This window comes from Myotis myotis, unplaced genomic scaffold (assembly GCF_014108235.1).
Source record: "Myotis myotis isolate mMyoMyo1 unplaced genomic scaffold, mMyoMyo1.p scaffold_m19_p_6, whole genome shotgun sequence".
NCBI lineage: Eukaryota > Metazoa > Chordata > Mammalia > Chiroptera > Vespertilionidae > Myotis > Myotis myotis.
This window is the reverse complement of record NW_023416368.1, coordinates 43,343,445-43,360,472: the sequence shown is the minus strand read 5'-3', so window position 1 is coordinate 43,360,472 and position 17,028 is coordinate 43,343,445. Positions and strand designations below refer to the sequence as shown.

General features: G+C 38.9%; 1 protein-coding gene across 4 annotated transcripts in view; it reads left to right on the top strand.

Annotated features, from left to right (window-relative positions):
- Nucleotides 1–17,028, top strand: part of SCLT1 (sodium channel and clathrin linker 1) — a 99,773-nt gene that overhangs the window by 23,735 nt on the left and 59,010 nt on the right. For all 4 annotated transcript variants that reach the window (XM_036313659.1, XM_036313658.1, XM_036313657.1 and 1 more), the window contains exons 8-9: nt 1,153–1,218; nt 9,837–9,907. In XM_036313659.1, coding sequence (XP_036169552.1) covers nt 1,153–1,218; nt 9,837–9,907 — 137 coding nt within the window. The remainder of the gene's footprint in view (nt 1–1,152; nt 1,219–9,836; nt 9,908–17,028) is intronic.

Genomic DNA, 17,028 nt, shown 5'->3' with positions numbered 1-17,028 from the left:
TTTACTAAAATAGATGTCAAATTTGTCTAACATAAATTAATCAGAATAGAATTTTACAATAGGAAGGTATCTTAATGGTTGCTTAAAGACTTCTTTCTATCAAAAGCAAAAATCATTTTATATTCTTCCAAAGTGGACATCTAGCTTTCACCTCATACTTCATGTTGATATGAATTCACTGTCTCACAGGACCATCCATTCCATTGGAAAACCTGTCTCTTATCCTTTTGTTCTTTTTCTGCTAGGTACATTGACAACTGTGGAGTAATTCCAGTTCAAATGGTTTTTCTGTAGAGTTTGAGAAGGCAACTGTTGGACATTTCTATCTAAACAAGTCATAGTAATATTTACATGATGCTTTGCAGTTTACTAAATAACTTCTCTGTGTGCCTGGGGTTAAAAAAACCCCATGTTGTCTGATCCGTAAGACTAGAGATCTATAAACCATTTTTAATGTAATTAAGTTCTCTAAGGTTGTTTCCTTGTTTAGGTCAGTCAGCCAAGCAATTAGGTGTTTGTTTTGTTTGTTTTTTACCTGAATAAGATTATGTTTGCCCTGTAGCTTTGCAGTAATTATTTTTTTACAGAACTTCACAAATAATACTCTGTTCTTATTTTCCCAGTTATCTAACAATCTTTAATTCTGTACCAGACATACTAACAGCTACTCCCAACTATTTGTCACCTGCACATGTAATTTTAGTGAGAGCATAACAGATAATAAAATGATTTAAACCTTGTGGCACTCAAGCTGTGAGAATTTTTAAAAGTGAGGAGTGGGACAGTAACTCTTTTGCCATGCTTTGCACTGTAGGTTTCGTATAGGTTTGAATGTGGCTTTCCAATATTGGACAGGACTTCTCTAGCATATCTATTAACTAATGAATTGATTTCTAGATTATGCTTTCACAAAAAAACAAAAAACAAACAGAAATAGCTACATTGCTTTCCATATTGCCATCTTATTTAATTTCAGTAATCATTTATTTAAAAGTTTACCATTTCTTCCATTATTAATTCACACAATAATAGAAGAAATGCCACTGATTTCATCTAGACTGGACATAATGATTTTAAACTTGATTTTAGTTTAATTTTAAATAAGCGTTGCAAACCAAATGCTCTTTATGTGCCCCACCTTTTTTACTGTAGAATCAGCTGACCAATTTTCATCAACTGAACAAGCAACTTTCTGTTAATTCTGGGAGCCTAGAAAGGGTAAGTGGAAATACCATTTAGTGTACTTATTTATATAAACTTTAAATTGTCACTATGAATATTTATTTACACTAATGTAAATCAACAACAAGAAACTTGTTACATGAAATTAAAATAGGTAAGCAGTACTCTTTTCTCTTCATCTGTCTTTTTCACATTTAATAACATGACAGAGTTCACAGTACTTTCTGGAGATCAGAAGCTAACATCTATCTGAAATATATTTTAATTTGAAAATACTCATAAGTTTCTTGGTAGGCTCTCCTGAGAGTAACCTAGACTGGGACCTCTGCAAGAAAGGGACTCTTGCACTGGTAGGTGTGTAATAGGAGGAAGAGAACTGTTAAATCAGTGAATAGCCTCATTTCTTAAATAACAGGACACTAAGAACAATTTGTTAGTTGACTGACCACTAGAACTAACTGGTACACCTACATTTCCTTGTGATTTTTTTCCCTAAATAAATATAATCAGCCCTCCCACTTCTGCTCTTTACCATTTTTTCCTCTCACTTTCCTTTTCTTTCCTTCCTTTTCTTTCAGATTTTTTTTTTCTCTTTTTCCTTCCATTTTCTTTTCCTTCTTGGAATTTTATTTCACCGCATTGTTGAGTAATAGGATTATGACATCTCAGGTAATTATTCTCCTTCCTTTCTTTGTTTTCCTTAATTACTCTGCTATTCTGCTATTTTTGTTAGTACCTAATGAAAATGTCTTTGTTTAAGTGCAGAGTTGTGCCCTCAAAAGTAAGTTATCTAACTTTATCCTGTATTTTTAAATTTTCTCTTAACCCTGTAAAAATATTAAATCAGTTTCCCCAGTTTTACTTATGTTAACATTTAGAATTTCCAGCCACTTATAATTTTTATAATACACTTCTTGGGGTTTTAAAATAGTATTAAAATCCAGAACAAAATGATTGATTTCCATAATTAAGAAATCCTATTTCTATATGAAATGAATAGTTTAACATCACAATTATTCCTTCTTTCTTTCAGTATATCCCCTAGAATTGTGCAGTTACGTAATTCTTTGGTATGTTATACAATAGAGCCCCTATTTTATTATAAACAACCCAAAGTCATTGTGATGAAACTCATGAGAAAAGAATATTTGAATAATCACGGGAACACATTAAAAATTTCTCAGGCACAGAATTTAGATACAAGAAAAATGTTAAAGGAGCAAACAGGATGGATAAAAGAGAGTTGTGTTATAAAGAGCAAATAAAAGACTATACTGTGGTTAAAATATGGAAAATGGTTAAAATAAATTTTAAAGTATTACAGTGTTTCTTAATGTTTATACATATGATCAAACAAGACTAATGAGTGTTAATGGAGGTAGCTGAGTGATTGTAATGCTCTTGTACATCTCAAAGTACATTCAGAGCATAGGCCCAGGGCAAGTTTTGGTCAAAAATCAATATAAAGAGAAGTCTCCTTTAAAAATTAAGAAATTTCTACTTAAAACTTTTCTGATTACATCAATAAACTGATTAAAAGAATAGGTTTCTACAGTTGTACAATGGCTTTCATGGCCAGTGCACATTAGTAATATGCAGAAGATAAAATGCCCTGACTTGAATGGTACATGAAAGTACAAGTTTATATTTTTTTATGACTGTAGTTACAATAAGAGTTCATATTTCCTACAGATTCTCTGTACTGAAATCATATTCTTTTTTGAGATTTTCTTGGCTCAACAAAATTACTCAAAAATATTTGTTAATTACCTACTAAATTCCTTGCACTGTTATAGATGTTGTAGTTGCAAGAGAAAGTGCATCTATCTGCAGAGCCCCAGTCTAGTAAAACAGGAAAGACACCTGACTGGTATGATTCAGTGTTTGAGCATCGACCCATGCGCCAGGAGGCCACAGGTTCTATTCCCAGTCAGGGCACATGCCCAGGTTGTGGGCTTGATCCCCAGTACAGGGCATGTGGGAGGCAGGCAATCCATGTTTCTCTCTCATCAATGTTTCTGTCTATCTATTCCTTTCCCCTCCTCTCTCTCTAAAATCAAGAAAAACATTTAAAAAACAAACAGGACAGAAGAAATAATCAGTGAATAAAGTGCTGAAATAGATGATAACTGAGAGGGATGCTTCCTGGGACCTTTATGAATCTCCACATTCTATGAATCTTCCACATTTGTATCTGCTCACAAATGCTGAACTAGGCCAAATTCAGGTGCAGTTGTTGAGCTTCTGCTAGGATTGCTACTAAGTTAAATGTGTTAGTTACCAACACTAGCTTCTTATAATTCACAATTCTAATTTATATTTCTACTAATTATTCTACATCATTTATCTTTAAGATACTCTCAAATAATAATAAAAAACGCGTTATTTATGCTAGTGCCAAGATAGTATCTATATATATAAAGAGCCAGGTCCCATCACATCCGAAACAACCGAATGGACGACCAAACAGCCTGCGTGGGGCAACATGGCTGGCAGGGGAGTTAGTGAGGGACAACCAAATGACTGAGCAGCAGGCTGCATGGGGTGACCAGGCCGGCAGGGGGGTTAGTGAGGGGCGACCAGGCATGCAGGGGGGGCTGTTGGGGGCGATCAGGCCGGCAGAGGGGGGCAGTTGGGGGCAACCAGGCCAGCAGGGGGGCAGTTGGCGGCAACCAGGACAGCAGAGGGGCAGTGAGGGGTAACCAAGTTGGCAGCAGGATTAATGAGGGACGACCAAACGACCGAACAGCAGGCTGCGTGAGGTGACTAGACTGGTGGGTGGGGCAGTGAGGGGCGACCAGGCTGGCAGAGGGCGCAGTTGGCGGCAACCAGGCCAGCAGGCAGGGCAGTGAGGGGCGACCAGGCTGGCAAGGGGACAACTGGGGGCGAGCAGGCCGGCAGGGAGGCCAGTGAAGGGCGACCAGGCCAGCAAGGGGGGGGGGGCTGTTGGGGGCAACCAGGCTGGCAGGGGGCCAGTTAGGGGTGACCATTATTACACCCAGGTTTTGTTGCTATTTTTTGTTGTTATTTTTTGGCTGTGGTATAATTTGCTTACTTATTTCTAGTTCTGTCTCTGTATGTGATACTTGGTCTCTTAAATTGTGTTCTGTTAATTGAATACTAAATTCTGGTCTGCAGTAGTCTATTTCCCAACATAAAGATGTAGTCCAGAGGCTTCCTTTCAGGTCTCATAAAGACATTCATTCATTCATTCCTCAAAGGTATAAGTACTTAGAATGTGCTAAATCAGGTGCATATCCTAAGTGACACTGCGAGTTCTAGAAGAAGCTAGTCCTCAAAAAATAGCCATATTGTAGCCAGAAATACAGAAACTTTAAATATAGTATTTAAATATAATGCAATACATATTGTAGAAGTACATAGAAAGTACATTTTATCAAAATGCAAAAAGGAAACAGTTAATTCTGCTTTACTTTGGGCGGATGACATGGAATGTGGAGGGATGAATGCTGGCAGAAGGAGGACATCCCAGGCAGAGGGAAATACAATGGTGTGTTAACAATACAAAGTCAATACTATTGTACTGGGTAGAGTATGAGAGAAGCATAATGAAATTGCCTCTGAAACTTTTGCTGGAGAAATGTATGTATGATCTGTTGGGATGGAAGAGACTGAAATCAGGACTGTCAGTTAGTCGGTAACTGTCATCCATAGGGCTTTGCATCTAAAGCATATAGAGAAAGATAAGGAATTTGTACCATCATGGTAAAAGCAGCACTTACAGAAGGAAATTAATTCCCCTAGAAAAATTTTTCTACAATGGCAAAGTGCTTCATATTTTACTTTAGTTTCCTTCACAAGTAGACCCTGAGGAAAGGATTTCAAAGCATGTAGTTTAATATTTAGAGACTAGAGGCCCGATGCCCGAAATTCCTGCAAGCGTCATGGCCCCTGCCTCCACCCATTGCAGTGGCCACCTCAGCCTTCGATTGGAAGGTCATCCAGAAGGACATCTGGTCTAATTAGCATATTACACTTTTATTATTATAGATAATACAGGGAGCACCAGTAGGGGAGTGGGGAAGTGAGACTAGGAAGGGAAGAGAGACAGCCTATAAAGGATTTTCAACAGTCAAGTGAATTAACATTGTGGGTAACTGAAACTAATTCTGCTAATGAACTGCGGAAGCCAGTATAGACTCAGTTATTCTGCCAATTCCCTTCATTCATTGTTATCAGGCTCTTCCAGAGCAGTGGGGACATGAATTCTGCAATACCCACAGCCTTTACACAGTTGGTGAGCAGAGGAGGCTCAGGTGGCCAGAGAAAGGCAGAAGGCAGAAATGCACATGCAGGTAGTTGGAGGGAAGCAGGTGACACTGAAGTAGTAAAGGTGAGAAAAGATGGCCAGGGTTCTATTTTACCCTCAAAACAACTAATTATTGTCATTACTTCATTTTATTTTTCTACTTATATGCCCTAGAGTTAATCTTTAAAGAGGAAGGGTTGTTGCCCTAATCGGTTTGGCTCAGTGGATAGAGCGTCGGCCTGCGGATTGAAGGGTCCGGGGTTCGATTCTGGTCAAGGGCATGTACCTTGGTTGCGGGCACATCCCCAGTAGGGAGTGTGCAGGAGGCAGCTGATTGATGTTTCTAACTCTCTATCTCTCTCCCTTCCTCTCTGTAAAAAATCAATAAAATATATTTTTTAAAAAAGAGGAAGGGTTGTTGTTGTTTTTTTCCTTAGTGGAGCACTCCTTATTTTTCTCATAACCTTTTAAAAAATATTTTTATTGTTGAGAATATTACAAATTCCCCCCTTTTTTCCTCCCTTTGTCCCCCACCACCCTATTGCCAGTGTTCATGGCAATGCGTATAATTTCCTTGGTTAATTTCTTCTCGCCCCCACCCTGCCCCCCTTCTCTTTGAGTTTCTTCAGTCTGTTCCGTGTTTCCATGCCTCTGGTTCTATTTTATTCATAAGTTTATTGTGTTCATTAGATTCCACATATAAGGGAGATCATGTGATGTTTCTCTGACTGATATATTTTACTTAGCATAATCATTTCCATGTCCCTCCAGGCTATTTCAAATGATAATAGATCCTTCTTTTTTATATCTATACTAGAGGCCCAGTGCACAAAAAATTGTGCACTCGGGGGGGCAGGGGGGGTTCCTCAGCCCGGCCTGTGCCCTCTCGCAGTCTGGGACCCCTCGGGAGATAACGACCTGCTGGCTTAGGCCTGCCCCCGGGTGGCAGAGGGCAGGCCCAATCCCTAGGTGCAGCCCCTGGTCGGGCTCAGAGCAGGGCCGATTGGGGACTTGGGGCGCCGCCCCCTATCATGCATAGAGCAGGGCGGATCAGGAGGTTGGGATGCCACCCTCAGTCACACTCAGGGTAGGGCCGATTGGGGCGCTGGGGCACTGCCCCCTGTCACACTCAAGGCAGGGTCGATGGGGAGGTTGCAGCGCCACTCCCTGTCACGCACAGAGCAGGGCCGATAGGGGAGTTGGGGCGCCGCCCCCTGTCACACACAGAGCAGGGCCCATCAGGGGGGTTGGGGCGCTGCCCTCTATCACCCGCAGAGCAGGGCCAATCAAGGGGTTGGGGCCCCACCACTCTCACACTCAGGGCAGGGCCGATGGGGAGGTTATGGCTCTACCCTGTCACACACACAGCAGGGCCCGTGTGGGGGGGGGGGGGGGGTGTTGGGGCGCCACACCCTGTCACACACAGAGCAGGGCCGATCAGGGGTTGGGGAGTTCCCTCCTATCAGGCACAGAGCAGGGCTGATCAGGGGGTTGGGGCACCTTCCCCTGTCACGAACAGAGCAGGGTGGATAGGGAGGTTGTGGCCCCGCCCCCTGTCACACACAGAGCCACAGAGCGATCAGGGGGTTTGGGCGCTGCCCCCTGTCACGCTGATCCCGGTGCCCGGAGGCCTCTCGGCTCCGCTGATCCCGGTGCCCGGAGGCCTCGCGGCTCCACTGATCCTGGTGCTGGGAGGCATATTACCCTTTTACTATATAGGATAGAGGCCTGGTGCATGGGTGGGGCTGGCTGGTTTTCCCTGAAGGGTGTCCTGGATCAGGGTGGGGGTCCCCACTGGGGTGCCTGGCCAGCCTGGATGAGGGGATGATGGCTGTTTGCAGCTGGTCACACACCCTTCAGCGTGGGGGTCCCCACTGGGGTGCCTGGCCAGTCTGGGTGAGGGGCTAAGGGCTGTTTTCAGGCTGACAGGTGACTGAAGCTCCCAACTGCTCCTTTTTTTCTTTTTTTTAATTCTGGGCCAGCTTTAGCTCTGGCTCCAGCTCTGAGGCCTCTGCTGCTGAAAGCAGGTTTCTGGTTTGTCTGGTTTCTATAATCGAAACAATGTATAACTCCAGCTCTGAGATCCCTCCGGCTGAAAGCAGGTTTCTGGGGTTTTGTTTAGCTTCTATATTTGTTACAATGTTTCAAACTGCAGGCTCAGAGGCCGGCAAGGCAGGCGGGGAATGTTGGAGTCCTCCGTCACTGAAGCAAGCAAGCCTCATGTTAGCTTCCAGCTGCCTGGCTGCCTGCCGCCATTTTGGCTGGCAGTTAATTTGCATATCGCTCTGATTAGCCAATGGGAAGGGTAGCGGTCGTACGCTAATTGCCATGTTTCTCTTTTATTAGATAGGATAGTATTCCATTGTGTATATGTACCATAGCTTTTTTATCCACTCATCTACTGATGGGCACTTAGGCTGTTTCCAGAGCTTAACTAGTATAAATAACATTGCTATGTACATAAGTGTGCATATATTCTTCCTTATTGGTGTTTTGGGATTCTTAGGATATATTCCCAGAAGTAAGAATACTGGGTCAAACAGCAGTTCCATTCTTAATTTTTGAGGAAACTCCACACTATTTTCCATAGTGGCTGCACCAGTCTGCATTCCTACCCATAGTATACTATGGTTCCTTTTTCTCCATATCCTTGCCAGCACTTGTCGTTTGTTGATTTATTGATAGTAGCCATTCTGGCTGGTGTGAGGTGGTACTGCATTGTCATTTTAATTTGCATATCTCTGATGACTACTGATGTTAAGCATTTTTTCATCTCTCTCTTGGTTATTTGTACGTCCTCTTTAGAGAATTGTCTATTCAGGTCCTCTGCCCATTTTTTAGTTGGATTGTTTTTCTTCCGTTTGTTGAGTTGTATGAATACTTTATATATTTTGGAAATTAACCCCTTATCGGATGTACCATTGGCAAATATGTTTTCCCATACAGTGGGTTCCCTGTTCATTTTGATGATGGTTTCTTTTGCTGTGCAGAAGCTTTTTAGTTTGATGTAATCCCATTTGTTTATTTTTTTTCCCTTTGTTTCTCTTGCCCTAGGAGATGTATTGGTGAAAATTCTGCTCTGTGAGATGTCTGATATTTTGCTGCCTATATTTTATTCTAGGATTTTTATGGTTTCATTAGTTACATTTAAGTCTTTTCTCCATTTTGAGATTATTCTTTCTTTTAAACTCTTTATTGTTGAAAGTATTACAGATGTTCCCTTTTTTTCCCTTGTTGACCCTCCTCCGCTCCACTCCTGCCTCCCCCCAGGCCTTCCCTGCAATATTGTTTGTCCATGGGCTAGGTATATATCCATATACATTCTTTCATTAATCTCTTCCTGCCCTCCCTTCCCTTTGATATATGTCAGTCAGTTGCATGTTTCAATGTCTCTGGATTTGTTTTGTTCGTCAATTTATTTTGTTCACTAGATTCCACATATAAGTGATATCATGTGATACTTGTCTTTCTCTGACTAGCTTATTTCACTTAGCATAATACTCTCCAGGTTCCTCCATGCTGTCTCAAAGGGTAAGAGTTTCTTCTTTTTTACAGCTGAATATTATTCCATTGTGTAAATATATACCACAGGTTTTTATTAGTTTATTCTGCATATGGTGTAAATTGGTGGTCTAGTTTCATTTTTTTGCATGTGCCTGTCCAATTTTCCCAGCACCATTTACTGAAGAGACTATCTTTATTCCATTGTATGCTCTTCCCTCCTTTGTCAAATATTAATTAAGCATAAAGGCTTGCTTTGATTTCTGGGTTTTCTGTTCTGTTCCATTGATCTATATGCCTGTTCTTGTGCCAGAACCAAATTGTTTTTATTACAGTAGCTTTGTAGTATAATTGATATCTGATATTGTGATTCCTCCAACTTTTTTCTTCTTTCTTTCTTAAGATCGCTGCTGCTATTTGAGGGTCTTTTTTGGTTCCACATAAATTTTTGGAGTATTTGTTCTAGATCAGTGAAATATGCGATTAGTATTTTAATAGAGATTGCATTGAATCTATCTATAGATTACTTTAGGTAGTATGGACATTTTACTGATGTTAATTCTACCAATTCCTGAACATGGTATATGCTTCCAATTGTTTATATCTTCTCATTTCTTTTTTTCAACATCCTGTAGTTTTCCAAGTATAGCTCTTTTACATCCTTGGTTAAGTTTATTCCGAAGTATCTTAACTTTTTTGTTGCAATAGTAAATGGGATTGTTGATGATATATATTTTTTTAGTTTCTATTTCTGAGAGTTCATTATTGATGTCTAAAAATTCCATTGACTTCTGGGTATTAAAGAAGCAGTTTTAAATGTTCTGACACTGAATATTCTTTTTTTTTCCTGACACTGAATATTCTTATTTTTTTCTTATGGTAGAGTAACCAACACTTGCTGAAAACAGTAACTGACCAAAGTGTGGAAATCGAGAAACTCCGAAAACAACTTAGGTATTTTTAAAAATCAATTTTGTTATTTTAGTATTACTAATTGTTTTTCTTCAGAGGAACTGATGATGCCATAATTTTTCCCATGGGTTTTTCCCCCCCTTCCCTTTTACGTTTCTGTCAATAGCTATTTGTGTGATCTATTGGGATGGGAAGAGACTGAAATCAAAACTATCAGTGAGCCCTAGCCAGTTTTGCTCAGTGGATAGCACGTCGGCCCTTGGACTAAAGGGTCCTGGGTTCGATTCCAGTCAAGGGCACATACCTTGGTTCTTGGTTGCAGGCTCAAACCCCCGCATGTTGGAGGCAACTAGTAGATGTGACTCTCTCACATCATTGTTTCTGTCTGTCCCCGTGCCTTCTACTCTCTCTGAACATCAATGGCAAAGTATCCTCGGTGAGGATTAATTAAAAAAAAAAAAACTATTAGCGAGGAGGCAACTATAATATATATATATGAAGGGATGTTTCATGATGTTAAAACCAGTGGTTATGGAAGAAAATCAAATTCCTTAGATAAAATTTTTTCACATGTATCTTTCTTTGGATTCCCCCATAAGCAGACCCTGAGAAAAGGGTTCTGAGCATGTAGTTTATTTAGATGTTAGGGGAGTAGAGAAGTGAGACAGGGAAGAGGAAGAGAAGGCGTCAATAAAGGGTTTTTAATCAGGCATTTTAATACTATGTATGTATATTGTGGTCCAGTGGTTTAATAATCATTGCATTAATAAATTCGCAAGAATACTTCCAAGTGACAGAAAAATTTTTGGCACTTTTTGTTCCTCTCACTTGTGATACTTAAAATTAAGAAGTGTAGTCCTCCGTTGCTGCGGCCAGTGGACGAGCCACTTTTATCCACACTTTGCTCTACAGGGCCAGGGAGTTAACTCTCTCCCCCAGGAACAAGTCCCTGAGCTGTAAGCACACCCCAGGAGCAACCAGAATAAAAGAAGTTCTTATGAGTTCATTTAAAAAAAAAAAAAAAAAAAAAAAAAGAAGTGTAGTCCTCTAAGGTTTTGTTCTATGCTGCAGACATTTACAAATATCTTTAAATTGTAGTGTATATAGAAAAGAGAGAAGAACCTACAACTGAGCTCAGAGTCGTAAGGATAAAGAGGAGGAATCAACAAAAGAGGCTGAGAAGAGACCAGTGAGATAGGAGACAGGAGGAAGTGTGCCCTGGGGGATAAGTGAAGGGCGTATATCAAGGAGGAAGAAATGATTGCTGAGTGAAGTGCAATTAATGCTAGATAAAGCAGGATGAGTTCATTGAATTTAGCAACATAGAAGTTGTATTAGCTTCCCACCTGCCTTAACAAATGATAATTGGTGGCTTAAAACAACAAATTTATTCCTCATAGTTCTGGAGACTAGATGTTTGAAATCACGGGGTTAGTAGGGCTGTGCTCCGAGGCTTTGGGGGAGAATCTTTCTTTGCCTCTGCAGCTGCTGGTAGCCTGAGGTACTTCTTGGCTCCTGGCAGCATAACTCTCATCTCCTCTCACCTTCATCTTCACTTGACCTTGTTTTCTGTCTCTGTGTACCCTCTCCTCCTTCATAAGCATAAAAGTCTTAGGATTTAGAGCCCACCCTTATCTAGGATAATTCATCTTGAGATCCTTACCTTAATTACTTCTACAAAGTCCTTGTTTCCAAATAAAGTTTCAGGTAAACCTGAATTTGGGGGTGGGGGATACAGTCACTATTCAACCCTCTGCACGGGTCATTGTGGTTTTAACAAGAGTACCTCAGAATCTACTCTCTTTTCAGATTCATACAAATCATTAAAAAACATAGAACTCATTCTGGCTGGTAAAAAGTCATAGCAATCAGGAAAACTCATGTTGAAGTAATGTAATACTTTACACCCAGTTATCAATGTCAAAAATATAATGTGGAATGTAAAAACAAGTGCAAAAGGAGCTTAAAGAATGATGCAATTTATATACATTTTAAATGTTTTAAATAATAGTGTGTGTTGATTATGTATATATATTTTAGTTATATATGTCCTATATGTTTAGATGTATGTCTATATCAACTTATATAGTAAACAAATAAAATGTCTGTATATTGCATATGTATTATGAAAGAATAAAATAAAAACATTTCCAGGAATGACATACCCTAACTTTTAATTAGTGATTACCTCTGTGGAATAAGACTATTTGTAGAAGTAGGGAATTGGAAGCTGCCTAGGTGTCTGTCACCAAGGAATGGATAGGTAAAGTGCAGTAATTGCATCCTGTGGAATGCTATGCATCATTTAGAAACATGTGCTTACATGTAAAGATGTAGTTATAGCAACATGGATCTATAAAACAGGGTTTGTGTTTTAAAAGTAAAAAGATACTATTTATAGCATAAAAACACATGCAAATAACAATATATAATTTACTATATATATGTATATATATATGCAGATAGATAGATATCTCCAAAGTATGTATCACATTTTAATGTGAACCACAAGATGAAGAGAATGAGAGAAGGACTGAGAATGCACAGGAAAACAAAAATAAACAAATGAGAGCAACAGTTCACAGTTAATAATAACAGATCATGGAAAGAATAGTGTGATTAATTTAACTCTGCACTTAAGGTTCAGAAAAGAGTGGAAAAAGGAAAAGAATATGGTGTATGTAGTATAAAACAGGGTGCGAGATCCTGGAAGAAAGATGAGTAAGAAAATTGGTTCATAAAGACCTGCGATCATATGATGATAATGGAAATAGAAAATAAAAATGCATATAAATATTTTTGTATAGGGAAAATGAGCAGAACTTGGTGATATTGGGATAAAGGACAGGGGAAGAATCATGGAATTTTATTGCTAAAAGTATTTTAATGATCGTCTTACTTTAACTTTCTATTTTTTAACATTTTTTTGTTAAATTTATTAGGGTGACTGGTTAATAGGATCATATAAGTTTCATGTGTACATGTCCATGATGCAAGATCAGTATATTGCACTGGGTGCCCACCATTCGGTCAGACCATCTCCTGTCACCATATATTAGCCCCCTCCACCTCACCACCACCTGCCCACTCCCTTCCCTCTGGTAACTACCACAGTGCTGTCTGAATCTATGAGTTTCAGTTTTATATGCTACATATGAGTGAAATCATATGGTTCTTAGCTTTCTCTGGCTGGCTTATTTTACTTAGCTTAATATTCTCAAGGTCTATCCATGTTGTCACATATACAAAAGAATAACTTTCTACCTTTTATTAAAATATGTTTTTATTGATTTCAGAGAGGGAGAAGGAGCGAGAGATAGAAACATCAGTGATGAGAGAGAATCATTGATTGGCTGCCTTCTGCATGCCCTCTACTAGGGATTGAGCCCTCAATCCTGGCATGTGCCCTTGACCCAAATTGAACCTGGGACCCTTCAGTCCGCAGGCGGATGCTCTATCCACTGAACCAAACCAGCTAGGGCTAACTTTCTGCTTTTATAGAAGAAACCAAAATGAACCAAGAGCTCATAAATCATTTGTCTTATTCATGCTTGCCCAAAAATTCATGAAAAAGCCAAATTAGAACTCACATGTTGTAATTGCTAATTTAGTGAGTTTCTATACCTGGTTCTCTAACAGTATTCACCGAAGTAAGGAAGTCAATGAGAGCTGCTTGTTAAAGAAAGGATGATGAGTGGCTACATTTTTTTTTTTTTTGACATCTCATTTGGCTTTTGGACATTCAGGCCCAAAGATTATCAATAGAGATTGATAAAGCTAGTTGTGGTTTTCTAAAAGGTCTTACATTTCATTGTCCATGAGCAGTTTTGCCATAATATTTACTGGCAGTATTCCATAGTTTAACATTAAGCAGTTCAGAGTTGTATACATAAAACTAATGCTTGCTTTTCCTGACACAGACTTGAAGGAACAGAAGGATAAGCAGATGCTTCTTTTAAGGAGGAGGGTATTGCTTTCCAGTTTGACAGATTCAGAATGATGGGCATATTGACGTTACCAGAATGTAGGTTTTGAGATGCCGTATATAACCATGCCAAGAATAACTAGATCGGAAACTCTTTAAACACCAGCATTAAGTTTGTACTGACACTAAAAACATACTGGTTTCATTTGTTTGATGTTATGGTACAAAAAAAAGTAGAATCCTGTGAATTTATAATTAAAGCTTTTCATCATTTTCCTTTTCCGAGAGTTTCTGGTGATGCCCTGTCATAGCAGATGAAACTCTTCAGCCTATTTTCCAAGAACCTACTTCACCTGGTTTCCCCAACCCTCCAGTTATGTACAAACTGCTCACACTAGCTATCTTACTATTACTCATGGAACAAGTTTTGGTTCCTTCCCCTTTGCCTTTGATCATTGTTCTGTTTGTCAAAATGTTATAACTTCCTAAGCCTGGTTAAAACTTGTCATCTCCAGGAAGACTTCTCTCATTCACTCTACCAGATTTTTACTCTTCCTGGGGCTTTTCTCAGCATTAATTAATTTAAACAAATGTGTTATTTCTCTTTAGGTGCTTTTTTAAAAAAATATATTTTATTGATTTTTTTACAGAGAAGAAGGGAGAGGGATAGAGAGTTAGAAACATCGATGAGAGAGAAACATCTATCAGCTGCCTCCTGCACACTCCCCTCTGGGGATGTTCCGCAACCAAGGTACATGCCCTTGACCGGAATCAAACCTGGGACCTTTTAGTCCGCAGGCCGATTCTGTATCCACTGAGCCAAACTGGTTAGGGCTCTTTAGGTGCTTTTTAAAAAATATTTGTTTCTAATGTATGCCCCACTGAGTTATGGACATGGTTGTTATTAAAGTCATTCCTGCTCAGATTTTATATCTTCCTTGTAAAGTCTTTGAAGGAAAGGATTGTCATCTGTTGATATTTTTCAGGAATAACCAATATTATCTTGGTAAAACGATGTGCTATACATACTGACTAAAGTATTTGCATAGGGGTCTGTGTTATCCTGTGTCACCATTAGAATGTTTATTGAAAACTATTTTAGCCACTAAGGAATGATCTTATTAGCACACATAGATAGTATCTATAATAATAAAAGTGTAATTTGCTAATTAGACCAGACAGCCGAACGACCTTCCCTGGATGTCCTCCTGGACGAAGCCAGGACTGTGATGGCCGAGGCAAGTCACGGTGGCTGAGAGGACTGAACCCCTTGCACGAATTTCATGCATCGGGCCTCTAGTCTTCATATAAAGAATCTTTAACTTGCCAATTTATTTTATATTTATTGAGAACTTAAACATACACAAGTGTGCTCTGGGGTAGAAATGATCTTTAATAAGTTTATGTTTGATATGATAGCCTCAAATTATTAATTTGACCCATTAATCTCATGCACACTTTCGTGGCTTCAATGATCTCTATAAAGATGAGACCCCCATTCAATTTTTCTAGCTCAAGTTTTTCTTGGTTGTCTCCACCCAGATGATTCAGAGGCACTTGAAACTCAGCAGGCTCTCAACTGAGCTTATTATCTATCATGTATCCTGAATCTTTATGTTTGTGACTGGCACCATCCAGTTCCTGCTTCAGAAAACTAGGAGGTATCCTAAATTCTTTTCTGTTTCAACTCTGCCTTCCAAATGTCTCTCAGATCCTTCACTTCTACGTCACTGTGTTGTTATTGCCTTTGCTCAGTCTGTCATCTCATCTGAGTAACCTCCAAATTGGCTTATTTCTTCCCTATCTTCCTTTCTCATGCTGTCATCAAAATGATCTTTCTAAAATAAAATCTGATTCATGTCACCGTCCTTCAAGGGCTACTAAATGCCATTGAATATAATCCAAGTTACTCGGCACAACATAAAGTCCTCTATGACTTGACCCCTGGCTACTTTAGATCTTGTCACTTGTCACCTCAATTTTCTAAACTACTCTTAGTTTTCCAGACAAGCCATGCTATTTCCTAACTCCCTAATTTTGTTCACATTGTTCAGGCAGTCTGAAATGCTCTTCTCTGATAAATATCCTCTCAACATTCAACTGTGACATGTTCTAGAAATGTTTTTCGGAATCTTAATGGTTTCTTCCTCCCCAGGTAGAACCAGGTGTTCCATCCTTTGTGCCTCAGCCGTAACTGCAGTTGCTTCTCTCCTAGCATTTCTAACACTCTAGTGTACTTTAATTCTTTATAAGTTAATCTCTCTGTACTAGTTTTTAAGATCCTTAAAGATATGGCTCATAGTTTAGTCATTTTTATCTTGCCATCATCTAGCCCAGTGCTAGACACGGGGCAAGTGCTCAAAAAATATTGTTGAGTGATTCAGTTAATTAAATAATTAATTAAATTGCACTTCATTGGAGGGGCAAAGCTAAACTAATTTATGTGGGTTTTCTCTTTGTGTACTTTTATCATTGATCTTGTGGGGGCACAACTGTCTTCTTGAGTGTCATTGTTTATAAAAATTATATTTTATATTCTTCAGCTATGCAGTAATGTGTGACCATTTAGTGGTTGATTTCAAAAACAACACACCAGAGAAAACCATTTTTAATATAATTAATAGTAGCTTTGCAAAATGAATGAAAAGATTTTCAGTGTTTCTCATTATGGATCCAGGCTTTAAGCTATACCGACTTTTAAATGTTTTTAGTACCAATCATCTCAAAGTTTGAATGCATGATAGATGCAGTTAAGTATTTTTTAATGGTTAGTGCTCTATTTAAATATGAAATAAAATCCAGGAGATATTTAAAATGTGATAGTGAAAGGATTTTTAAATAAGAAGTTTAATTAAAAAACATAAGAGCAATTTGATACCAGTGTGATTCTTTACATCAATCTATTATGTTTAATGCAACAAAGGCTAAATTACATAAATCAGTCTGCATATTTATTGTGTTCATTTTTAATCTTTTTCTTCAAAAACATTGTCTGTGCCAATAATTTTTATGTAATCTCTTTTTTTCAAAAATATATGTACCTTTGCCAGGTAATAGTTTTATTTTAGCTGATATAATAGTTTTTTCTCAGCTGTTTTATGTTCCAATTTGAATAATATTGTGTCTTCTGTTATAAGAATGCTATGGAAATCTGGAATCCCTGGATCACTATGTTTGATTCATAGTCTCTTGGAAACTGTCCCGTGTGAGAAATGGCCTGAGCTTAGTCATAAGAATT